Here is a 26336-nt window from a genome sequence, read left to right as displayed (position 1 = left end):
ACGCTTCCAGAACCATCCGCGCGTCACGCGGGGGCGGGGCCAATACTGGCCAATGGGGCGGCGCGGCGCCATTCCCGCGGCCAATGGGCGCGCGCGGGGGGCGGGCGCGCGGCGGCGGTCGGGCTCGGCGGCCGCGGCGCTGAGGGGAGCGGGGCGGAGGAGACTTGGCGGAGTTGGAGCGCGGCGCGTCCCCCCCGCCTCACGCACCCGCCCCTCCCGGCCCTGCCCGCCCCGCTCGGTCTCCGTCCAGCCGGGGCCCGCCCGGGGCCACCCCCATGGCTCCTCAGAAGCACGGTGGAGGAGCGGGGCCCAGCTCGGGCTCCGCTGGCGGCGCCGCCGGAGGAGGAGGAGGAGGCGGCGGGTTCGGGGGTTCCGCCGCGGCGGCGGCTCCCGGCGGCAAATCCGGCGGTGCCGCGGGCGGCGGCGGCGGAGGAGGAGGCAGTGGGTACTCGGGCGGCTCCTCGGCCTCCTCGGCAGCGGCGGCAGCGGCAGCGGCGCTGCCCCCGGTGAAGAAGCCGAAGATGGAGCAGATCCAGGCCGACCACGACCTCTTTCTTCAGGCCTTTGAGAGTGAGCACTGGGTCGCCGGAGGAAGTGGGGGCCGGGCCGGCGGAACCGGCCCGGGCCGCCGCGGAAAGGGCGGGAGGAGGAGGGGAGGGCTTTGGGGAGCAGGGGCTTCCGGGGGTAAACACGGTCGGGGGACGGAGGGGGGGAGCGGGGCCGGGGGAGGCGGGGGCCGGCGGGGCCTGGACGGAAGCGCGGGGAGCGGGGCCTATGTGCGGGAGGGCGGCGAGAGGCGCCCGGGGCCCGCGGGGCGGAGGGCGGGTGTGAGTGGGTGGGTGTGTGTGTGTGTCCGCGCCCACCGATGAACTTGGTTCTCAGTAGCACTTCCCATCAGGCTTTCGGGGCGGCTGGTTCCCTTCCCTTCTCCAGCAGCCCTTGGAGGCTCTGGGCAGTGAGGGGCGAGGGGGCCCTTTCCTCTTTGGCCTCTGCCGTTCGAGCTCGTTTCAGGGGCATGACGCGATTAAGACTTCACTGTACTTGGTTTTTCTTTGTCTGGCAATAATTTTCCTGTAGTCGAGGTTTCGTATTGGAAATTGACCTTTGCGACCCAGGCATCCCCCCTGTGGCAGTTCCAGATAGGAGGGGAATCCCCTTGAATGCACTAGAAAGTTGTTTGTGGAAATCTGGTGTAAAAGCACAGTGGAGAAGTAAACTTAAGTTGTACTAAAAGATTTCTGTGCAGTTGCCAGGCTTTGAACGGAATTTTTAATGCCCTACTTGAAGACATGATCCTGTTTTGGGATTAGTGCTGTCAATGCTCACACTTGCTGTAGGCAGTGACAGTGTTGGAGTTTATGGTGTCTCGAATAATGTGTGGCCATTTGAGTCTCAGCCCTTTTAACAACACTCTGTGTTCAGCAAATACTGTGCTGCGAATGGGTCAAGTGGCAAACTTAAGTTCTAAGAGCTTTTCTCAGTGTCAGTGCCCGAGGTGGAAAAAATTCTTCTGCCCGTGGCGCAGTGTGTCAGATAAGGAAAGCACAGAGCTGTGGAGGTGGGGGTTAGGAGGAAGCTACAGTGTAGATGTACGTATTTATGTACGTATATGTTAACCCTGTAATGCAAATATCATGGGAAAACTGCAGTTAGTAAATACTGTGTTAAAAAATCCTAACAGTGTACTATTGAATCACGTTCTTCCTGACTGTTTTTGTCCTTTTTCAGGGTCATATGCTAGGAAAAGATAAAAGATTTATTTTAAGCTTTTGCTGAGTAATACAGACTTGTGAAATGTATGTCTCTGCAGGTTGAAGAGTATTTCAGAATTTTTCCACTTGGGAAAACTGAAGTTGAAGCAGCAATGTGTTGCCTTTAAATTAAATTACATCCTTGTGAATGTAACTAAATGTTTTCATACACTAAGAAATTATAATTATGTCATGGGGGTTTTGAGACTAAAAAACCTGGAATGTGTTTTTCAAAGTTGTGACTACTCCGTATTTTCACTTTGTGGCAAAGTGCACATTTCTTAATTTCTTTCTTTCTTTTACCTTGATTTGAAAAATACAGATTTTATTATGATAATTTGCATTAAGCAGAATTTTACTGGCTTTCATCAGCCTTCTTAAAGGAAATACTGTGATCCTTTTAAGATTTCCTTCTCTATCAATAAAATACCTCTTTAATAATGGGTTCTATGGGGTCTTACGTTCATAACTGTAGAAATAAGGCTTAATAATATCTTTAAAAAGGGGTAAAGGGTATAAAAAGCTGTCCTTTTCTACTTCTGATTGCGGAATTCCACACAATAAAGTTTCCAGCTATTTGAAATAAATGTTTTGCAGTCATATGAAAAGAAAATTGTATATTCTTTAAAAATAAACTTTGTTTTCTTTTTGTGGGAAATGGAGGCAGTGTTACCAGCCTTAGCATGGTCATCAATACATTGACCATTCTTACTTCTCTCCACTTGATGTGTATTACCAAGTCATTTATAAGTTTCTTGCTGATGTTACTTAGTGAAGTTGGCTTTTATTTCAGTTTAAATAGGGTGTATTTCAGCTTAGTTTGGAATTCTTGTTAGAAATAACCTCATCCAGACAAAACCCTTCTTGTCATGATTTAACTGAATTGGTTAAAACTGAACCAAAGGTCCTCTTCTTGTCTGTAGGCAAGTCTTGATCCTTTGAACATTAGTTCTCGGACCTGTTTGAGGTGATGCTGTGCTTTAGCGTCCATTTTGTGAACAGCTGAATTATCTTCCCTCCTTTTGCACTTGGAAACAGTAGCTGCTTTACTAAAAACAACGTTAATTTCCCACCTTAGAATGATTTATAATGGATCATAGTCAACTGGCAGTCCTTATTCTTGTTTCAGTACCTGCTGCAAGTGACCTTGGTACTTGCCAGAACTGTAAAGCAGATACCAAATTGTCTGACTGTGTAAATGTATTGTGCTATTTTGGTATCATAGCAGATGTGTTCATTAAGTTCATGAAGAAAACTTGCCTGTATGACCATAGGTTGTGATACGTTGAGGTATTTATTCTGCCCTTTCATGATACAAGGCCTGTAAGAAACACATTTTGTGGAAAGCAAGAGCAGTCAGAGTTGAGTTGTGACCCCAGATTTGTAGTACCTTAAACAAGAAATTGCTTTGTGTTGTAGAGTTGGTGAAGTAACCTTGAATGTAATAACTTGGAGTTACTTGGACGTTGTGACGCTTCACTTAATGACTTTTGTGATAATTGTTTCAAAGTAATCACCATACTAAGTTAGATACTTTTTATCATTATAAGACTGTCTTTCTGGAGGTGTAAGTTACATTGGATAACATGTGTTCCTTTTTCTTAGAACCAACACAGATATACAGATTTCTACGCACCCGAAATCTAATAGCAGTGAGTAATTGGTTTTATCACTCCTTTACTTTGCACTTGTAGAAAATTCTAATTAAAGGATAACCATTGTCTATTTTTTCCCCCCTGCAGCCAATATTTTTGCACAGAACTCTCACTTACATGTCCCACAGAAACTCCCGAACAAATATCAAAAGGTAAAATTGTTTTTGTAAAGTAATCCTAAAATGTTCACCAAGTAGCACAAGTCCAAAAAACAGTGGAGGGTGATGTCCTGTTTTCTTTTTGAAGAACATTAAAATGCATACTTCAGTGTACAGTTGATTTCTGAGACCTAAGAGATTTTTTGCAATGTTAAGTGTATGTGTAGCTTTATCCATGTGACTGCTGTTCATACTGGAAGTGTTCAGATGTGGAAAACTATCTGCAGAATCCTAACTAATTCTCCTATGTTGGTTTTCTCTTTTGGAAGAGAACTTACTAAAAAAAACCAAACAAAACTGTATTACATCCCAACTCTTGTAATCAATGGTGCTTAATCATAATCATATGAAACATTGTATTTTAAACTGTAACCTAACCACTTGTTTTTGAAAAAACCAAAACCCAAATACAAAACTATTGGCTTTGTTAGTTAGTCATGAAAGAATCCGGTAATTATTTCTGTAGTTATTTTAAAAGCTGGAAAATAAAGGAGGTCTGTTTATAGTATTTTACAAGAACTCCAGCAAATACTTGAAAAAGGTTGCTTTGAACTGGATACACCTGAGAGATGGGCTTCAGTTTTGATACTGCAAAGTAGTCATTCCTGTTGTGTGAGGTGCTACAGCTGCCTGTCAGTGGACCTGGAAACATAGAAACACTGCAGAGGGCCAAGTGCAGTGTACATTATTTATTAGCAGAATCACAAGGCCCTTCCAGTTACTTCCCCTTCACTGAAAATCCTTTGTTACAGTTTAGATTTTTTTTTTGTAACCTGAACATTTAGTTTAAAATATTTTAGTACCAAAGTTCTTATCTCTTGGAAACAGTTGCTGTGGGACTTCAGTACAACAAATATGCAACAAAATGTAATTATGCAGACAATTCTAATTTAAACTTTGTATTTATATCTAAGGGAAGTAATATCTGCGTGATCTGTAGATCAATAGAATTTGCATATTTTTATTTAAATTAGAGGAGCTATTTATGGCATTGTTTGATCTCTTGGATATTGTTTAATGTTCTTGCTATGAGTTTTAATGCCACAATATAACTACTTCTTATGAATCCATAACATACAACTTCAGATACTTAGGACAGGTAATGATCAGGTTTGGGTTTTTTTTTAAAATTGAAGTTGTAGCTTACTTTTTCTTACGAAAGTTACCAAAATGAATTTTTTGCTTATTTTAGAGTGAGTCAGAGCAAAATTTAAAGAAATTATTTTCAGGGTGTCTTGTTTTTTGTGGTTTGGTTTTTCTAACTACAATGGTACTACAGGAAGTTCTTGCTTATAATTTAGATTAATTTATTATTGATTGAAATGTGTATGTTACTTGAAAGTGTTCTGTTGGATATCTGCTGTACTTGCTGGGAAGCAAGAGACAATTCTTTGCCTGTGCATTGTTACCCACTGTTCCAAATTCCAGTTGATTCAGCTGCACAAGTAATGCTTGGTTTCTGTTGGAAATGTACTGATTTTTACCAGTTCCCTTAATGTTTTGTGTTAGAACTGTGAGTTTAGCTGGGAGATGTTCTAATAACAGACAGATTACAGCTGTTTCTCTCAATAGTTCTGACAATGCTGACTTACTAAAATCATGCTGGTAATTAGGTCTGGGAAGATCAAGTAAAATGTTTTCGGTATGTTTTCTCTATAAAAACACAATAATGCAACAGAAGTGAGCAAGCATAGTTGAAAGGGAAAAAGCCAGAAAGTAATTGTGAAGTGTGTTCCCCCCTGGGTTCTCTCTACCCTTTCCATGCTCAGTTGGTACTGTGGCCCTTCTCTTTCAGCATAGTTAAAACCACAGAAGTTGTAATTTAAAGGTAGTTTGGACTGAGAGATTGGCAAAAGAGTCTGAACTGCACTTCCTGTGGGGGTTAGCAGGATCCATGTTTGCTGATCTGTGCTGGTAAATACTTACAGATATCCCCAAGATCTGAATCACTATTCTTCATTCAATAGAACTAAGATCTTGTTTTGGTGAAAAAGAGACTTTAGAAGAGGGAAAAGATCTGAACTAGAGAAGATCATCTTGAGGTTTATATTAAGAAAAATCTGTGTTCCTGGTTTCAGTATAGTGAAAATGTTAGTGGAGTTCTTTTTGCAAAGAGGTCTCTTCTGGAACTGCATCACTATTAGCCTGCTTATGTGGACTATACACGTATATTAATTTATTCCCCTAGAACTCCTAAATGTTGCCATTTTTAAATTGCTGATAATTATTTTGATTGCCATTTCAGTAAACAGTTTATAAATAAAATATAAAGAACTAATCTCCAAACTTTATAGAACTTACTTAAGGAACAACAGTAACTATAGCTCTGCATCTTTTACCTCCGGCTCTATGATAGTCTGAGAAAAATGCCAGACAAATTTATCGCTTGGACGTAGGGAACTAAAACTGCATTTTTACGAGGAAATTATGTTTAATACATGTTTAATACTAAGAAAGTGTTTAGAAAGCCTAGAATGCTTAGATCATAGGAAAATGGTCATAAGGAATAGTTAATGGCCATGTGTCAATCTGGGCTAAAAAGGTATTGAAGTTGTTGCTTATTGGAGAGGTGATGGGCTTTGGTCAGCTGATACTTGATGGAGAGCTGAACTGGGCTTTGTGTCTCTGGGTCTGTCTTCAGGTGTTAGTATATTAGACCAAATGATGGTGTTGGAAAGAAGTTACTAATTGTTAATAAAATTACTTCACATACAGTATTTGGTGACAGTATTCACATACAGTACTTGGATAAAGGAATAATTGGCAAAACAATGGCATGCTATGATGTGACTTCTAATACTTTGCTAATTATTACTTTCCTTGTCTGGAATAAGAGTGGGTGGAGAAAGGAATGCACAAGATGCACATACTTGTTACACAAGTAAATGCTGCCTTGAAAATCCTGAGTGTGAGGAATGGTTATTACAAGAACTTAATTTTGTCTGTTTTGCATGGGAACATGGTAACATAAATAGTAATTAATTTTAAAGGAATTTCTGCTCTTACAAGTTAACTTCAAAGGCAAATGTTTTTTATCAGTTGCTATTTTTAGTTTTTCTGAAAGATTTTTTTATTAGCAGGACTCCCATGTTTTGCCTAACCTGAGTCTGGATTTAGCAAAGGTTGTGCCACTGTTCTTTTTTGGATCAATAATGGTCACATGTTAAATACAAGTTGTGTCAGATGTTAGTATCTTTTATGGAAGATTGTTAACTTTCCCCCTTCTGGGATCATGTTTGTCTCTTAGCTGGTTTTTGGCTCGTATTCCAATCATGACATAACTTTGCTCTAAATCTGTTTTAAGCAATTCCTCAGTCTGTAGAAAGCCCTCTAAACTTACTGTTCTGCAGAACAGTGGCTGATTTTGATGAGCTGGAGCGAAGTGCACGCAGAGACATTTTTACCTTTGAATCTGAAACTTTTAACGAATTGCTCTGTGCCTAACGTCTCTTGATTTAAAGCTGAGGACAGCAATGGTCATTTTAATAATCCCATGTTTTAGTGTAGGTGAGTCAGTTCTTCAGTCTGTCATATGTGTGAATCTTGGGCTGAGTAGAGCTTTGAATCAGTGATTGTTTATTACACAAATCATAATTGTTTTTCTCCTTGTTATCTGAGTGCAGCCCTGTAGTTTTTGTTGCCCAGTGTTGCTGTTTAGTCACCGCATGATGTGTAACTCAATCATTCACGAGCATTACGTGCTGACTGTGGACAGAGTGACATCAGTGTTTCTTCAGTCAGGATATTTCTGTAGACAAATGCTTCCCACTTCCCCAGAACAGGATGGTGGTGTTCCCTCTGCAAGAAACCCAGTGTTCGGCAACTGTTTATGATGTTCTTACTCCATTTTTCTAAGGCATAAATGTAAAGGAAAGATGCCGTCAGATTCTTGAGTTGTCACTGTAGTCAGGTGCAATTTTGTGGGCACCTAGAGCCAAGCATTAACTTGCCTTTAATGAAAAATAGAAAGACTGTTCTGTAACGTGTTGAATAACTTCTGCTCATGAGTGAGCTTTATTAAGCAATGAACGTGAAATTGTATGTATGGTAGAACAGGCTGAACATACGAGCATGAACAGACTGATGTCAGAATTACAGAGAGGAATGATTTGAAGTGATTATTCTCTGACATTTTTGTCATTGGTTGTCATCGTTCCCTGTTTCCTGTGAGTGTGCTCCAAAGGTAGCTTCAAAATTCATTGCTCTTTGCATTGTATCCATTTAATAGAAATGTGTTGAGAAGTGAGGTTTTGGGTTTTTAATTAGGCTTTTAACTCTTTTGTCCTACAAAGTTTTAAGTGTTTTTCATTATTATTATGACCAAGATTAAAATAGTAATGACTGAAGGGCTGTTGCGTCAATTCCTGGTATGTATAAGTGTCACTAAAACAGGAAGATTTTCTTTGACAAAACTGAAATGTGGTTAAACATGTTCATTGCAAGGATTTCAATATGTTGCTGTTAAATGAAACTTCTTATGAGCAGTAGGATTACGTTTACAAGGTCTGGGTTTAATTCCTTGTGTTATTTTTGATAGTGCTTGAGAAGCAGTTGTGTCGCTTATAACATGACAATGGTACTAGGTCTGAAGAAGTATATATGTGTCTAAAGGGTGTTTCCTGAAGAGAAGGCTAAAATAGTATATATAGACAGTTTTAGATGGAAAACCAAGTCAGAGCTCAGGCTGAATAATTGTTTCTGCTGTTAGTTGTGGGTTATAGTGGCTGTGTAAAACTATTCTTTTTGCTTTTTCCTTGCAGGAAGACATTCAAAGTAGATGACATGTTATCAAAAGTAGAGAAAATGAAGGGAGAACAAGAATCTCACAGGTACTGTCCTGCTGTATATTTATGTGTGTGGGCACAAATGAGCACATGCACGGGCTAAATCAAAAGTACTTTCGACTGATCAAGTGCAAGTGATAAAGAGTTATTACTAGAAGCAAGGCACTTACTGTTTGAAATGTTGCTTCCAGAATCTTAAAATGTGTGTATATATGCTGGTCACTTAACTTGGAGAAAAGCAGTATTGGGATAAACTTTCAATATTTGTTGTGGCAGCTCTTAGAATGTGTATAGAAACTTTAAATAGGTATTTGCCTTAACTTTGTTTTTAAGAGTGTCAGTTGTGGCAGTAACTAATCTGTGTGCATTGGAATTAAAAGTAAAAAAATGAGGTGGATTTGGGAAAATACAACAAAGTTTTTATTGCTTGGGGTTTATGTTGTTGTGTACTTGCTATTTTTAACCTTTTCCCACAGTGTTTGCAAATCATTAGACTACTGCAGAGGCAGCTGTGCTAGATACAGTGTAGTCTGAAACAAACATAAATTTTGTATTCTAAGAGGTTTTATGGATTTACCATGTATTATTTTTCTTAATTATATTTTGCTCCCTATATTGTTGTTAGTTGCTTTGTTGAAACAACATAGAGTATTGATTTGTGTGTGTTGTTTTTTGTGCTTTCAAAACTATCCAAAATGTGCTTTAGTGTGGAAAAGTAACCTGGATGAATAATGCAGGTTGGTGTAGATATAGTCCTTTGAATGCTCAAGCTGTTGGGCACTTACATTGATCATCTCAGAGCTCTTGGGAATGTTTGCGTTAAAAAATAAGTGTGGAGTGTCAGGCTGTATCTGCCTGAGAAATGAAGGTGCGCAAAATTGTGTCTGGTGGTGTGGTGGGACAGATGATGTTTTGTTCAATGTGTATTTCAGAACTACTAAGTGGTTTTGAGACTGTTCTTAATCTAGGTTTATAAATACTTGCTTTAAACTGAAATGTGCTCTGAATTTTGCAATTTGAAGTAAGATGGGTCTATAGTCAGCAGAATAGGTTGTGAAACAAAACAGATGCAATTATTATTTTGATTGCATATGTTATGAATTATATGGACTTGATGTAACTGATAATCTTTATTTCTAAAGATGAAGGTTCCCCCTGCAGATTCTCATTACCAAGATTAAAATACTTGTTGGTTTGGTTTTGTTTTAATCTGTACCAAGCCCATGGTTCAGGGTGAAATTCTAGACAATTTCCACCAAAACTGAACTCTGTTGCTGATGAATGTCCAACAAATGTGTTTACCTGCTTGTGAAGGCAAGATCTCCTGTCTTCAGGCAGTGTTTTTCTACTGTAGTGTTAAATTTTTTTTTTTAAGATAGTAAGTCATAGAGTACCCAGAGAGAATGAGTCTGTAAAGAGAAAACTGGTGTTCAATTCTGCATCAACTGCAACTGCTGTATCCAGGCAGTTTCCAAGTTAAAAGGATGGACTGAATCATTAGAGTTCTGTACTGAACATCAGTGAAGTGGTAGCTGTGAGAAGAAAACACTTATTTATTCTAACATTTCCTTTTTTTTTTTCTTTCCCTATTTAGCTTGTCTGCTCATTTGCAACTTACATTTACTGGCTTCTTCCATAAAAATGGTATGTTTGCCAATTCATTCATTACACTATTAATTTGTATAACACCTTTGAAATTAGTAGAGATACGTGAGGGGAATATTTGAATGTTTTTAATCTCTGGTGTTTGGATGCAGGTTTTAATTTACTTGTTCAGCCTGTCTCATTAGTTATAATTCAGTAGTGCTTTAAAAATGTTGTACTGTAATTGTGATGTTAAGAAGGTAAGCCTTCAGGGTTTTAGTCAGAACAGTGATTTTGAGAAATACTTTAAGTCATTATCCATTCAAACTGAAATAGACCTTGAGGAAAGTGATTCTTTCCTGAAGAATGTCATTTTCTGGGAGTGTGTCTTTGGTGTTTGAAGTAGCTTTAAAAAACCCCACAGCCATCAAATAGTTGGAAGATTCCATGCTAGTTTAAAATAGAAGTGTAAGAAAAAATTTTGTCAAGTCTAGAAATGAAGGGAAGGCCATGTCAATGATTATAAAAGCCATGGAAATAATAGTTTAGTGACTTGAAGTCATTCCATGGTGTCTTTCAAGCATGTAAGAATTTGCCTCTCAAAATCGGAATATCAGATTTCATCGACCAGAATGAAGAGTTCTATTGCTCTGAGAGCAAAAGCTGTTTGTCCATTAAAATAAAACAGTATTTCTAATTTTTTGGTTGGCATTGCTGATCACACTGCTGGCAGCAGCTACCTTGAAGATTCCAGGCTCTAGGAAATTTATTGTGCAGTCTCTGAAACCAAGTCTTAGTTTCTAAGACTTTTTTTTCAGGTTCTTTCGAGAGTCCTTTAGCAGCTATTGTGCATATATTTAACTTTGCATAATATTTGAGATTGAAGTGGGATAATTTTGTTTTATTTTCCTATCTGATAGCATCTGGATCTTAAACTCAAATTTCAGGTTTGCAACCTGTAAAGAAAAAAATTGGAAAAAATAATTTGACTCATCTGTAATTAGTGTATTCTGACTGTCCTTAAATCTACCCATAACATTTTTCTCTGTTATAAAACATAGCACACTTGCTCTTTTAAACTTTAGAGATCAGCTATGCCTTTTAATCTGTTAATATGAGAATAATTAGGATATATTCTCAAGTGGAAATTTGTAGTAAGTTTGGGGAGAGTTGAAACTAAGAATGTGGTTAAAGGTCTTTGTACCTGGGAGGTGCCTGTGGTTAAAAAGTAATTACAGATGGATTTATATTGTTGAATAGATCTTCACTTTTTCAGAATTTAAAATACTTTTCTGTTTAGATAAGCCATCACAAAACTCAGAAAATGAACAAAATTCTGTAACTCTGGAAGTACTACTGGTGAAAGTTTGCCACAAGAAACGAAAGGTAAAAATTATTTCACAAACTATTTACATACATTAAAGCAAAATGTTTACCTGCTTCTGGAATATCCAGGTAACATTGCCATATAGTGATGCTGTATAGTTGAAATTAGTCTTTAAATTTAAGAACGAGTGTATTCAAGTTGTTTTCTATTGGATTTTGCACAGCTTTATGAGAAATGAGTTTTAAAAAGCATTTAACGTTGTTGATTGAATTAAGCTTGTAAATCACATCCACTCACTGTGAATTTCAGCCACTTCTGGTTTTACCTCAGTTTTTGTGTGTCACGTCATTAAACTGTTCATTTTGTTGTGATGTCCAGAGGCTTAAGTAAACCAGGCAATCACAAAATCATAAAGTAGTCTATGCCTTTTAGAGTTTAGGAGTAAAAAGGAACAAATTGTAATTGTTTTGAATTCCTCAGTCATCTGCCAACTCTTGTCTCTTTCCTTGCTTTTTCTGTACCTGTGTTTTTTATTTTGATCATTTCAGTTATTGCAGGTTTTAGTTACCATGATTCATAAGCAATTTTATATTTATTTTTAAAGCATCTTTGAATTTGCTTGCAGTTTTAGCTGTGCTTATTTTACATCAGTTGGCAAATTATCTTCCCAACTATGAGAATATGGGAGGCTTAGTAATGCTTTAGGTTTTTACCAGAAAGGGAAAGATTTGCAGTCAGAACTATGTGTTCTTCCCTAAGAATGCTAGGCTGATTTGACATGTTTTTAAGAATTGATGTTGTTTCTAGCCAATTTTGTTAATTGTTATAGTATGGATAAATATGGTGAGATCAGGAAGTGCTGATTGTTATTCCAAATGTTTTGCTTCAAGCTTCATATTTAGGCCATCTTGTCTTGTTTTCCCAATTCTACACAATGTTCGATGATCTCTTTGAGAGGTACTGAATATAATAAATCCCAGATGAGTGCTTCTTTATCTCACAGATAGCACAAAGTGCACTTTGAAATATTGCAAGGAGAAGATAGGAATCCCTTGAAATATATATATGTATCCTAAACATTTAATTTCTTCAGGTAAACAGAATTAAATTAGTATTAGTGACTGTTTAACAATCTAAGTGCCTCATGTTAGTGTTACTTTAATCACATAGAGAAAGATGGCTGCTGCCAGAAGGGGTTATAGAATGCCAATTTTATTTACACTTAAAAATATCTGGGTTTGCATTTAAAATCTGGGATTGCTCCAGATTTTTTTATTTATATCTGTTACAAGGCTTATTTTCAAAAGTTGGCAGAACAAGTACGATTAATAAATGACGTCAATTTAAATAATGTCTTTACTTTGAAGTCTAAAAACCCAAACCTTTTCTTTCTTGTTGTACTGCAGGATGTCAGTTGTCCGATAAGACAGGTTCCTACAGGTAAAAAGCAGGTGCCTTTAAACCCAGACCTCAGCCAAATAAAACCAGGCAACTTCCCATCACTTGCAGTTTCCAGCAATGAGTTTGAACCAAGCAACAGCCATATGGTGAAGTCTTACTCATTGTTATTCAGAGTCACTCGCCCAGGAAGGAGAGAATTTAATGGACTGATCAATGGCGAAACTAATGAAAACATTGGTAACTTCAACCTTTAAATCTGCTTTTGCAAGGTTTATCTTGTAAGCATGTATAGAGTCATCTTGATGTGCAGTGTAGGTGACGCTGTGACAAGGGCCAGTAATAACTGAGTGACTGAGCTTTTATTTGTTTGCAGTCTCTTTTTAGGGGCTGAAATTCAGCTGGTAGCTAGAAATTGTGCTTCTGGTTTTTGTAAATTTAACACCAGTTGTTACTAATGTAGTGGTGAAGGTGTGAGGCAACACTGTTAAAAGGTGAATAGTGCAAGAGAGCCCTGTGGTCACTGACAAGTGTCATTATTCCTCTACCAACACTGACTCACTGTAGGTGCTATCAGTATCTCTCAGCAAAACTAAATGACAAGCCAATAGAGAAAATACCCCAATAACAAATTTTTAAAGGCTATTTTCTTAATCTTACTGAGATGTGTTACAACACAAATGTTTCAGCCTTGAAAAGTGCATGTAGGATGAAAAACTTTCTCACTATTTTATAGCTACAAGAGGAGGAAGATCAAATCCCAACTTCTTTATGCTGACAGAATAATAGGATGAAACTATAAATACATGAGAACATACCTAAAATATGATTACTGTTAAGCTAAGTGCTCTTTCTATTGCATTGTCCTTCTCTATTGTATGGCACATCTGACACCATCAACAGCCATATTTGTGACTGCATAGAGACTGTTTGATCTTTTGAATCTGTGCTTATATAATGATTGAATACCATATTTCTTATGTGCAGATGTCAATGAGGAGCTTCCAGCTAGAAGAAAAAGAAACTCTTCAAATCGTGAAGATGGGGAAAAGACATTTGTAGCACAAATGACTGTTTTTGATAAAAACAGGTGATATTATTAAAAACAATTCTATTAATCATTAGAAGTTTGTTTGATAATAAACTTAATATGTTCTTTGTTACAGTGTAGGTTGTATTTGGCTGCATTTTAGTTGTTATTTACAGTAAGAACTTCAGCTTGTTATGTTTTTTTAAAAAGCCTGCAGGTTTCATAACACATTTTATACTGAAACCCATTCAGTGATTATTGTAAATAATTCCCATCTGTGAACTTGAATATTGTCCTGTTAATTTGCATCTGTTTGTCTGTTCCTTGCCAGTTTTTGACAGATGTACTTTCTGGGGTTCTGTTAAAGATCAGTGACAGCATAATTTAAAAGAAAAACAAAGAAAAGTTCTCTGAAATACCCTTACTGCTTACATTCTGTTGCGTGCCATAATTTTCTCCATGCCCAGACCGTTGCTGATGTAGTCACAGGTCTCATTCTGCCAGCAGCTAGAGAGGACGTAAGTTCTCCATTACTACAGGACAATCAAACAAATTGTTAAAATTGTAACAGGCTTACTCTGTCATGTAGTTTAGTTATTTATTATCATGATACTACTTAAAGTATTTCAAAGAAGGTGGAGTGGGGTGAACTCCTGTGTCAATAGCTCAGAGCACTCCAGATCTAGTTCAAAAGATAAGGACCAGACCATTTCCTGGGTGGACATTTTGGTTGTTTGGTTGGTTGTGCTGCAAAGGATCATAGTGCCAACAGCCAAAATACAGTACAATGAAAATAAGACCTCTTTCCGTGGCAAATGCAGGTCTCAGGTAAAGGTAGGTATTTAGATGATTTCTTTATCAATAAAAATGGAGCTTGAAGAAAAAGCTGCTTTAAACCAGCTCCAACTAATTCTGACAAAATGGTTATTTATCCAAATAGGGTTTTAGAAGTATATTTTGAGAAGAGTTTGGGTTTTGAAGAAATATCCTTTTCTAATATATATCTTAGAAGTCTTGACAATATTTTGTTCTTTTCTATTACTTAATTCTACTGGAGAACTTGAATATGCTAAACACAATAGAAACCATTAGATGGTTTTGTAGTGATGATAAGCAAGGACATTCTCAGACATGCTGTTGTATAAATGAGACTGATTTGCAGCAGAACCAAGTCATGCATTAAAATGTTTATATGTTTGGTTTAGTCTTCAACATTTTTCTTTGTTATGGATGATGTTTGCCTAAGATTCAGACCTAGTCAAATAAATTTGCCTGAAAATACGCCTTTAGGTTCATGGAAATTTAGTTACTGTGAAATAGTGCATTTTAATAGGCAAACAATAAAAAAGAGCTTTTTTGCACATAATGGGTGTTTTGTCTTGACAGACGCTTGCAACTTCTGGATGGGGAATATGAAGTGGCCATGCAGGAAATGGAAGAGTGTCCCATTAGCAAGAAAAGAGCAACATGGGAAACGATTCTGGATGGGAAGGTATGGATTGTTTTAGTGGCCAAGAGACCTGTCTTCACAGGAAATAATTCTCTTTGGAATGTATGGACATACATTTTAATTTAGCTCTCAGTTTAGAAAGCTTTGGCTACACTGGATCCTTAATACAAGTAGATGGCAACTACTGTAAGTATGGCAGCTGTTTCTTTTCAGTGACTTCTGAATTTCTGACCTAGAAAATCAAGCAGTTTAAATGCTATTCTAACAAGTTGGACATATCAAAAAGGAGCAAACTGCAGAATATTTAAAGGGGAAGAAAGAGGAACCCAGACCTTTCACAGGTGTGATCTTATGTACATACCTTAAGAGAATGCTGATAAAATGTAGTGATGAAGAGGATGTATCAGTGTAGGAGGAAGGGTTGAGAAATTGTTGACTGAGGTGAATCAACAGTCAGTGACTCTATGTACTTACATAGTCATGCTCACATGTCCTGGGAGAGTATGAGTTGTAAGTGATTGAAGAGAAGAGGATTCCAGGTAGTTGCAGAGTATTTGTATTTCACCATGATCTTATAATTATGAAAAAAGCAGAGATGATCCAAATTATATAGTAAAAGTACAGTTATAGGCTCAATTATCCTGATGCCTTTAACTGGATTAAAATAAATTACATCAGTCTACATTTTGTGAATATTTTCTCATTATTGTTTTTGTGAAGACACTTACTCTGCTGGGTTTTTTTTTTTATTTCCCCCACTCTCCAGCGGTTGCCTCCATTTGAAACATTTTCTCAGGGACCTACGCTTCAGTTTACTCTTCGTTGGACAGGAGACACAAATGATAAGTCTACAGCTCCTATAGCTAAACCTCTTGCAACACGAAATTCTGAAAGCCTCTCTCAAGAAAACAAGCCCAATTCTGTTAAGCCTACTCAGACTATAGGTAAGCAAACTTTGGTTTTGCTGCTGAATAATCATCTGCTTAGCCCTTGTGTGCTTAGGGCTCATTGGTGCAGCTGCTTCAGGTAATTCTCAACAGGAAAAAGCAAAACTGAGTGGACTTTGTTGTATCCTGTATTTTGTAAATTTTTTAAGGTTAAAAACTAAACATCAGGACAATATTGAAGTGATTATATACAATGCTGGTAAATCCTGCTGTGAAATACATAGGGAAAAATCCATCAGTAGGATTTTTGGGATTATCTGGTTTGCCCTACTCACTCCAGTTACTGTTCTGTAAGTTTCTGGATTTATAGGTGCCCTGGTTTCACGCGGAATACAGTTAATTCTCTTCTCAGTGGCTGGTATAGTGATGTGTTTTGGATTTAGGATGAGAATAATTTTGATAACACTGATGTTTTAGTTGTTGCTAAGCAGTGTTTAGACTAAGTCAAGGACTTGGCAGCTTCTCACACCACCCCACCATCAAGGAGGCTGGGGGACACAAGGAGCTGGGAGAAGATACAGCTGGGAAAGCTGACCCAAGCTGTCCAGAGGGATATTCCAGAACGTATATGGAATATATATGTATATGCTCAGTATAGAAACTAGAAGGAAAGTTAGCCTAGATGCCATTTTTATTTTTTCTCACTCCCAGTTGTTTGTGACTTTGGATTAGAACCTGGTGTTGGCAGGTAAAGCTCAAGGACATCTGGAAAACTTAAGTTGTACAGAGAACAAAGTCTGCACCTGTTGTTTCAACAGCTATGAACACATCTAGACTCTGGATTGGCAGCCAGTTCACTTCAGAGTAATCAGCATTTCCAAGCTTGTAACTAGATTGGGACTCAGATTAAGGAATCTTCTAGGTCCCTGTTGTAGAAGTGATTATCTGGAGTGCAGTGGTTCTGTCCCCGGGCTTAGTCTCTGGGGTGTTGCAGTGAGGCACTACTAGTGAAGAGTTGATAGTGCTTCGGAGAACTTGTCCAAAATGGCATTTCAGTCTGAGTTTGGTGAAGTTTTGGAGCTGGAGTACTGACAGCAAGGGAATTACTGTTATGAAAAAAGCACTGCTTTTCCAAATGTAGTTTTTATGCAGTTTTGTTGCAGTAAATGTTGAGAAACGTAATGGTGAGACTTCCTAAGAGTGGTGATTCTTTTAGAGCTTTAGTGTGATAAAAAAGTGAGAGCAAGAAGAATTTTACCCTACCTGTGCAGAAACCAATGTCTAGAATGATCCCTAATATCCTCAGCCAACCTACAGGCGTCTTTCTCTTTGGAAAGAGTACAAGAATATTTAAATAAGACTGATTTTTGTTTCCTGACCCGAGTATTTTACCTGAGCTAGGGACTGCAGACACTTGGGTTTCTTGCATTAGGATGAATGGCTGACAGTGCATACAAACATGAAGTAGTTCCAACAGAACCTGGGAGGTCTTCAAACGTTCGCTGTAGAAATTGTTCTGCTTTCTCTTTTCTTCCTTGTACCAGGCTTCCTTGTGTTTTAGAGTTTCTTGGAGACCTGTATTGTAATTTGTTAGGCAGGTTTTATCCTCAGACTTGCAAAAGAAATGAGAGCTGAGTTAACTAACTCTAGAAGGCGTGTGGTAGTTTACTGTAATAAATGTAGAGACAGTAGGAACGTGGCAAGACTGCATTGCTAATGTAAACCTCGAACCCACTTTTTCTTCTATCAGAAAAGCTAAATATTCCAGTAAATTGATAAAGTTACAGCCAGAGCACCCTTCCCAAATAGTACAGCCAACTCTTACACACAAACATATTGTAATGTGCAGCATTGTAGGGTATTTATTATGGTTCTGCTGTTTGCAATGTCTGAATACCACAAGAGTGAAAACAGTAGGAAACTTCTATCAGAGATTCTGATAAAGACCCAGTACTTTCCCAATGGTACATAAATTTGGTGTTGTCATTTTACTTTGGCATATTTCCCAAGGCAGACCAGTGGAATAAAGACATCAAAGACTTTCTAAATATGGCAGCTTAAACTTTGCTGTAATTACAAAGTTCTGAAAGTAACTGAGCCATGGAATTGGGATTTCTCTGATGTGGTGCAGGCTAAAGTGTCAGACCTTCTGTCTTTTTCATAGAGAAAGAAGATAAAATTTCCATTCTTCTCCAAAATACTAAATACAAAATAAGTGCATCTTCTAGAAGTTAGGTTTTCCCATCTTGTTCACAACTCAGAAGCAAGCAGGGTCATTATTTGGTTTCTCTTGAGGGCAGATTTGTAAACCTGCTTAGTTATGTGGGGTTTCTCATTGATTGTATGAAATCAAATACTATTACATAGATTAAAGTGTACAGAAGAGATTCAGAAGCAACTGAGCAGTACCATTACACATGCAAATAGTAAGTGTTCAAGGGTTAAAGTTTCAGTTAAATATTTTGTGTGTTTACTTACATTTCTGCTGTCTGTTAAGAGACTGGTGGAACTTCTGAAATCGAATTTAAGTGATGTGTTTGAATGCAGCAGTCTGAAGCAGGAATGGTTTTAATTTCCCAGCCTCACCTGCTTTTAGCAATATATAAAGAATTCTCTGCTTAAATGGAGTAAGAAAAAGGTTACTTTTTACCTGACCATTTTTAAGTTCTTTGAAGGATTCTCCAACACTGGATATAACCTTGTGTTAGAAGTGGGTTTGCCTGTAGGTTTGTGAAGGAAGCTGAGCATCCAGACTTCCTTGCTGCTGGTAGGAGCTACTTATGTCAAAGGACAGTTGAGTAGCTTGTTTCCTTCAGCAGCAGTGCTCTTCTCAGAACTTCCATACTCGGGTAAGAAACAATGTTTGTCTGTTCCTCTGCAGCAAAGAAATGTGTTTCTACATGTGGTTTTTTTCAGCTGTGAAAGAATCCTTGCCGACAGACCTTCAAACAAGAAAAGAGAGAGATGTTTTAAATGAACCTCGACAGAAGTTGCGAATATTTTACCAGGTATTGAAAATAATAATTAGAGGGAAAAACTAGAATCTAAATATTGTGTGGAATTAAAATGTTTGCTTGGGAGCTGGGTGGAAATTTCCATTTGCCCTTTTAGAGGATGCCTTAAAGAGTCTTAGATTCACAGACCGAAAGCCATTCCACAGACTACTCTTTCCAGAAGTATTTTAGGAAACTAATCTTCCTGGGGGCACATCTGATGTTCCGAAAGACAAAGGACATTCCGTGTTAGACATCTGGAGGGAGACAGGTGGGTCTCCTATAGGAAAAAAAATTCTTGAAATACCAGTGTTTCAGTACACTGAGCTGATGTAGTGTTCCCAAGATCTAACTATTGCTGTCAAGGTCTCTTGTAATGATGTCCAACTTGGTTTTGAGGGTTGGAAGTTGATGAATGAAACTCATTTGGTGCTAATTCTGCTCTGCCTGTTCCTTTGTTTGCATCAGTTCCTTTACAACAACAACACGAGGCAGCAGACCGAGGCCCGCGACGACTTGCACTGCCCCTGGTGCACACTGAACTGTCGGAAACTCTATAGTTTACTCAAACATCTTAAACTCTGCCACAGCAGATTTATCTTTAATTATGTTGTAAGTAATTTTTGTAGTTCAGCACTATGAAGCGCTGTACAGTCTGTCACAGATACTACAAGTGCAGGGATTCTGTTTCCATCTTAGTAAGTTGTAGGACTGTATCTACAGGTTAGAAGCTGCTTTCTGTGAATGTTTTTGTGTTACGTGGAGGGGAAATATTGTGGGTTTGATTTTCTTTCTTTATATATATAAAAGTGCTGACCACTGGAGGCTGAATTCTGACTGTAGCTACTGCTTTTGCATCAATGTGCTCTTTGATGTGGAAAGCAATGTAATTAGGTTGGAAGTCTCTTGAAGCTCTAGGAAGTTCAGAAGTGTACTTGCTAGCAATCTTTTGCTGATATTTTCCTTAATTTTATAATTAGTTCTGGGTGGTTTTATGTAAAACAGTAAAATAGTACAGAGCAAGGAAGCTTTAGTATAATTTGCTTCTAGAGATTAAAAATTACTTGGGTGTTCTGAAAGGAAACTTGGAGCTATATCAGGTTATTGACAGGTGATATTTAAGGTATTCAGAATTTAAAGGTTACTTGTTTAAACCTCTTGATGCATTGTCATTACTGTCTGAGTATTTGCAATTGTGCTTCAGTATCATCCAAAAGGTGCTCGAATAGACGTGTCCATCAATGAGTGCTACGATGGCTCCTACGCAGGAAACCCCCAGGACATCCATCGCCAGCCCGGCTTCGCCTTCAGCCGCAACGGGCCCGTCAAAAGAACTCCAATCACACACATCCTGGTTTGCAGGTAGGGAGCTGGGAAGCAAGCTCTGTGTGGGGATCACAGAATCAGCTAGGCTGGGAAAGACCTTGGAGATCATCAAGTCCAGCCTATGACCTAACACGATCAACTAATCCATGGCACTGCGTGCCACATCCAGTCTTCTTTAAACACTTCCAGGGACAGTCACTCCACCACTTCCCTGGGCAGCCCATTCCAGTGCCCAACCACTCTTTCTGCAAAGAATTTTTCAGCCTATAAACCAGATTTGTGAATCTGTAGGTGCATATACACAGTGCTAAATTTCACTGTTATGACTAACTAAAATGTAACTGAAGGATGATAATGTCACCCATGATTTTTCTATGTTTTTCCAGATGAGATAGCTATTCATAACAATGTAGCTCTCTTTAACTGCTGTACCCTAAATCTTTGCTTCCCCAAAAGGTGAAGTTGGAGGGTTGGGTCATGAGCTGTTGGGTTTTTAATGGGGATTATTTAATTGCTAGAGACTTCCCCCCTCCCAACATTTTTGCAAGCTAGAGCTTAAAATAATTTGTATTAATCACTGACAGTTCTCAGTATTTGCATCTCTGATGTGATGGTGACAGCAGTAATTTCTCCTTTGCCAGGCCAAAGCGCACGAAAGCAAGCATGTCCGAGTTCCTGGAGTCTGAGGACGGAGAGGTGGAGCAGCAGCGGACGTACAGCAGTGGGCACAATCGGCTCTACTTCCACAGCGACACCTGTCTGCCCCTCCGCCCCCAGGAGATGGAGGTGGACAGTGAGGATGAAAAGGACCCAGAATGGCTTCGGGAGAAAACCATTACTGTAATTATTCCATTTGTACTAAAGTTATTTTAAGTGGATTGTGGTTTTTAAAAGATGATCTGCAGTTGTTTTAGGGAACAATGGGGCATATGTTGCAAAATTTCTGCATTTTAAAAGCAGAAAATTTTGCTGGAAAACTGTTGATGGAAATAAATGGAATCGAAGTTTGTTTTTTCAAGTATGCCTTCAGTTTGCAAAGTTGGTTCAGTCCCCTTGTGTTCGAACAAGTTTTCGTTGTTTGTGGCTCCTTTTCTCCTTCAAAGAGGAGATGCTGAAATCAGGAGCACACAGTTTGGGCTATTTATAATAAGGATATAATTTATCATCACAAATCTCTACATGAAAAGACATTTTTTAAACTTTTTTGACTGCAGAACCTGAATTTTTTCTATATATTTTTGTGTATAAGTTGAATTTTGGGTATGCTTTCACTACTTGGCAGCAGACATGCAGTTCTGATGGGTGTGTTTGTTTCTTTTCCTATCCTTCCTCCCAATCTCCAGCAAATTGAAGAATTTTCTGATGTTAACGAAGGAGAGAAAGAAGTGATGAAATTATGGAATCTTCATGTTATGAAGCACGGGTATGTTATTCTGCTTAGTTTTGATACAAATAAATTATAGGATACATTTGGTTGATCATTTTGCATTGCAATTCACTAAATACTTAAAATTTAGTTGTCTCAGTTGTTTAGGAAAGGGTCATTAAAGGATAATTTGTAAAGTTTTTCAGAGTTTAAGCTTTTAAAGAAGTTCTTGTGCCTAGTTGCCTTTGGGTTTTGAAAAGAAAAAATACTGGACTCTGTAGTAGCTGCTCTCTGCAGTTACATTGATAAATCATGTTGTAGAGTATCTTTTTGTTTTTGAAGATGTTCTACTTGCGTAATGACAGTTTTCTTATTTGACAGGTTTATTGCTGACAATCAAATGAATCATGCCTGTATGCTGTTTGTTGAAAATTATGGACAAAAAATCATTAAGAAGAACTTGTGTCGAAACTTTATGCTCCACCTGGTCAGCATGCATGACTTTAACCTCATCAGCATCATGTCCATAGACAAAGCTGTGGCTAGGCTCCGAGAGATGCAGCAGAAGTTGGAGAAAGGAGAATCAGCCTCCCCGACAGATGAGGAATCTTCCGAGGAACAAAGTGGGACAGCAAATGGATACAGTGAAAATACCATGAGAGAGAGGATTTCAGAAGTGGAAAGCATCTCAGGTGTCACAAAACAGAGCAAGAAGCAGAAGCTCTGAAGTCAAAAGTCAATTGTCATTCAACGGACAAGCATTGAAGTGACATTCTAGGGTGCATGAGCTCTATAAAGAATTACACACAGAAATACAGAGATTCCAAACAGGCACTGCTGGATGGAAATAAATGATTTCAACAAGGATATTGTTTAAACAGGGTTTTTATTCAGTTACTTATGCAAGTACTACATGTATATTGGTTTTGGTGATGTAATGACAATATTCTAAGAGTCTGAGCATGAAGAGCAATATAAAAATCTTTTTGTAATTTTAGTGTAATTAGTGTCTTAAGAACTTTATGGAATTTACATAATTTAAGTATATGTAAAACCGTTTTTATATTAAGATTTTTGCATCTGTATCTGGCTGTTTTTCCTACCATGAAGTTGTGAAATATTAGGGAAAGGGGATTGGGATACAGTTTCTGCTTTTCTTATTTAGAAATTCTCCAGTTAGCTTTTTGTGAAAATAGCGTCTGACTATTTACAGTTTAACCTTGATCCTTGTATTTGAAATCATTTATCAATTGATCATGTTACAAATCAATTTTTTTTACACTAAAAATTGTCAGAGTTGGCGAACTTAGCACTTCCTTTGTCTTGTGCCTGTTTGGAAAAGATCTTGGCTTTTCACGTTCCAGACACAGTGAAGTACCACCTTGGCTTTTTGAGGTTAACCAGCAGTTTGGGTTTCGTGGATAATTCTGATGTATTGATCGCCCAGTGTACCATTTTAAACTTGAACATTTAGCTCCTTTATATTTTTATTACACATTTACACAGCTACAGAAAGGAATTGGGTGCAGCCCCTCATGTCTGGGGTCGCCCGTCCTGGGGTGCCATGCTAAGGCCAGAGCCTCATGTCCATCTGCAGGCGCTGTGTTGCCAACTTCCCGGGAAGTTCTTGCCTCAGCACAGACTGCAAGGCCAGGCCATGGGTTTAGCTTTGGCTTTTGAGATGCCACTCTTGAGGGAAAAATGCACTGTAAAATTGGACCAGAAAATGTGTTGCACTTCTTATGTAAGTATTCTGCGATGTATTGTATTCAATACAGATACTAAGATGCTGACTAAACTATATTTGAGCAGTTTTGCACTGCTGTTAACACATTTTATGCATACGTTTACAGATTTTTTCCAATGGAAAGTGGTTTCACTACTGGTACAGTATCAGCACCGAAGGGTTTTATTCCAGCAAGCACTGTGGTTGAGTGACATCACCTCAATTTTTTATTATCCTTAAAATATTTCATTTTTCATATTCTTTATTTATAAAGGAACAATGCTGCTGTAAATACAGGTATTTTTTGTTTTTTATTTCATTCCATCACCATGAGATGCAGTTCCCTATTTGTTGAAGGGGTATATAAGCTTTCTAATGGTGTCTTCAGAAATTTATAAAATGTAAATACTGATTTTGATGGTCCTTAAGATGTGTTTAACTGTGAGACTATTTAACTAATGGTGTGGATGTGATTCGTCATCCAGTATTAAGTTCTTAGTCACTGATTTTGTGTACAAAATAGGAAAGAGGGAAAACTGCAGCTTTTCATTACAAACTTCATGAATTGCCAGCTCTCTGAGTTTTAGCAAACTCTAATTATGCCTCTGGATAGTACATCATGCATTTCTCTCTGGCTTTAATTTGCTAAAGCTGTGCACATATGTAAAAAAATAGATTATTTTAGGGGAGAAGTAGTTCTAGAATTATTGCTTATGTCATTTCTTAAGCAGTTATGCTCTTAATGCTTAAAAGAAGGCTAGCATTGTTTGCACAAAAAGTTGGTGATCCCCCCAAAATAGTAATGAAATTACTTCTGTTCAGTAAACTTTGTATGTCATGTCAATTTATAATAAAAGCTGAAAAAATCCCCTTGTTTTCTATTTATAAAGATGCCTTTTCTATTTGTACCTTTGAAGATGCCATGTAAGCTGGTTAAAAAGAATTTGAACGGTACAGTAGATGTAAAAACAAAAAAAAACCCTCCCCCCCCCCCCCCCCAAAACCCAAAACAAGTTAAGCTGTTTAAATGAACCATTGTTTTTCATTAAATGTTTTATTTGAAATCAGCTTTTGTACATGAAGTTCAGTAATACAAAATTTGCCATGATGGGTGTCCAGTCATTCCATGTGCAGAGACCTCAAGCAGCACCTCTATAAACTCTTTGCATGACTTTTAAAATTTGGATGTGTTCTTCCTTTGCCAGATTGTTACAGCTCTATTTAAGGTATCTCCATAAATTTCCAGGGTTTTAGCCAGATTTTAATAACTTTCATTCTCCTTTCTTGGGGTAGAGCTGAATACCTGAGATAGATGTGCAAGTTGTACTTTACTGTGCAGAACTGCAATTTATAGAAGTGCAAGTGACACATACCACTTGTGTTGGCAGTAACAGAACTAAGATGTGGTTTTACATGCAAGTGGCTAATTTTTCAGACATTAAAAGTATTTGGCTTATATGAAGTCAAGTTTAAATTGGTGTCAGTTGAAAACCCCATTCATCTGGGACTGCAGAGGATGGATGCTCCAGGTACTGTGGGACAAAACAAGTCAGGAATTGCATTGCTTGGCCAAGTAGTGACTGTGGAATGGCAGCCACTGGAAACCTTTTTCCATGTTAGGATTCCGATCCTGAAATGCAGGATGTGCCAGCTGGGCTCTGCAAACTACCTTAGGCTGCCATTGAGCTGTGTGTTCTTGTCTCTAACATTGTCCAGATTCTCCTAATCTGGCCTTCAGCGTGCTCATGGCAGGTTTTAATGTTGTTTTGTAGTTGGTGATCACAATGGGTCTGTGAACCCCAACTTGGAACCTAACATGATTTCAGTATTAATTCAGTGCATTAACTATTCAAAAGTAGGTGAATTGTTAACCTTCAGCCCACATTGCTTGGAGTATGTCTTGAATTTTGAGGGGTGGGGTGAAGATTCACTGCTTCATTCCAGGCAGTTACCCATGATTTGAACTGTTCTGATTATTTATCTAATCAACAGAACAAAATTCCCAAACCATAGAATCCCCCAAACCAGAAATTTGATTTTACCTTTGGGAATACAGGAGCCATTCTGTGAGGGCAATTGTGACAGTGTTGTTCCAAGTTAAATACTTCTTAATTCACAGAAGTCTGGTGCCATCATTGACAAGTGGAGATGTTCCCTGTTACAAATCTGGCTGTGGTTTCATATCCAAGAAAACAAAGGCTTTGGAGTGGGTAAATCCTCCCTGACTAACCTGCAGTTTTTAGGCTGCTTGATTTGAGAGTGATGCTGCAGCTCTGGAGGAGAAACACTTGGCATCTTGTCATGAAGAAAGTTCATGTGAATGGAGTATTTATGAGAGAAAGCTGCCAAGTCAGCAACTTCACTTACTGGTTTCACAAGCTGTTTTTCCTTTAAAAGAGACCAAAGAACGGGAACAGGCTCCAGGTAAAGCAGAACTAAGAGAACTAAGTAAAGCTGTGTGTTAGTCCAACAGGGACTTCATTTGAAGGTGATTGAATACCTCTGCTGCTGGCCAAAAACTACAGATGTGTAAGAGTTGCACCACTGAATGCACCAGTAAGAGATGCGAACAGTAAAATGGAGATGAGACAAATCAGACATGGTGGAATATTGAGGGGTAGTTCATAGATGCTTTAACAAATTTTATTAAAAGAAGGGGAAAAGTATTTTTGTAAGATATGTCAGTTAAAATCTGGATATAAAGGTAAGTGCACAGGTGCGAAACCTGGAAATAAACTGTTTGGGACTTCTGAGGGACAGAAGATTTAAAAAATGGGGAAAAAAAAGGGGCTAAGCTCTTAAAGATGGCTGCAGTAGTCTAGAAAACATTTCCTTATATTATTAGACTGCTGTGGTTCTCAGTTTTATGCCCCAATAAATAATTTCCTAGACCATACACAG

At 38.3% G+C, this 26336-nt stretch overlaps 1 protein-coding gene across 1 annotated transcript; it reads left to right on the top strand.

Annotated features, from left to right (window-relative positions):
* The first annotated feature begins 136 nt into the window (after nt 1–136).
* SUZ12 (SUZ12 polycomb repressive complex 2 subunit) lies at nt 137–24432 on the top strand. The gene is made up of 16 exons (XM_048323379.1): nt 137–570; nt 3357–3403; nt 3494–3558; nt 8325–8393; nt 9943–9992; nt 11233–11318; nt 12666–12897; nt 13645–13747; nt 15074–15179; nt 15904–16081; nt 18941–19032; nt 19486–19629; nt 20222–20379; nt 20985–21183; nt 21687–21766; nt 22091–24432. The coding sequence occupies exons 1-16, from the start codon at nt 276–278 to the stop codon at nt 22434–22436; spliced, it is 2250 nt and encodes a 749-aa protein (XP_048179336.1). The 5' UTR covers nt 137–275; the 3' UTR covers nt 22437–24432.
* Nucleotides 24433–26336: the final 1904 nt, after the last annotated feature.

Source organism: Corvus hawaiiensis, chromosome 19 (assembly GCF_020740725.1).
Source record: "Corvus hawaiiensis isolate bCorHaw1 chromosome 19, bCorHaw1.pri.cur, whole genome shotgun sequence".
Classification (NCBI taxonomy): Eukaryota; Metazoa; Chordata; class Aves; order Passeriformes; family Corvidae; genus Corvus; species Corvus hawaiiensis.
Note: the sequence above shows the minus strand (reverse complement) of the source record. Positions and strands in the feature narration are given on the sequence as shown.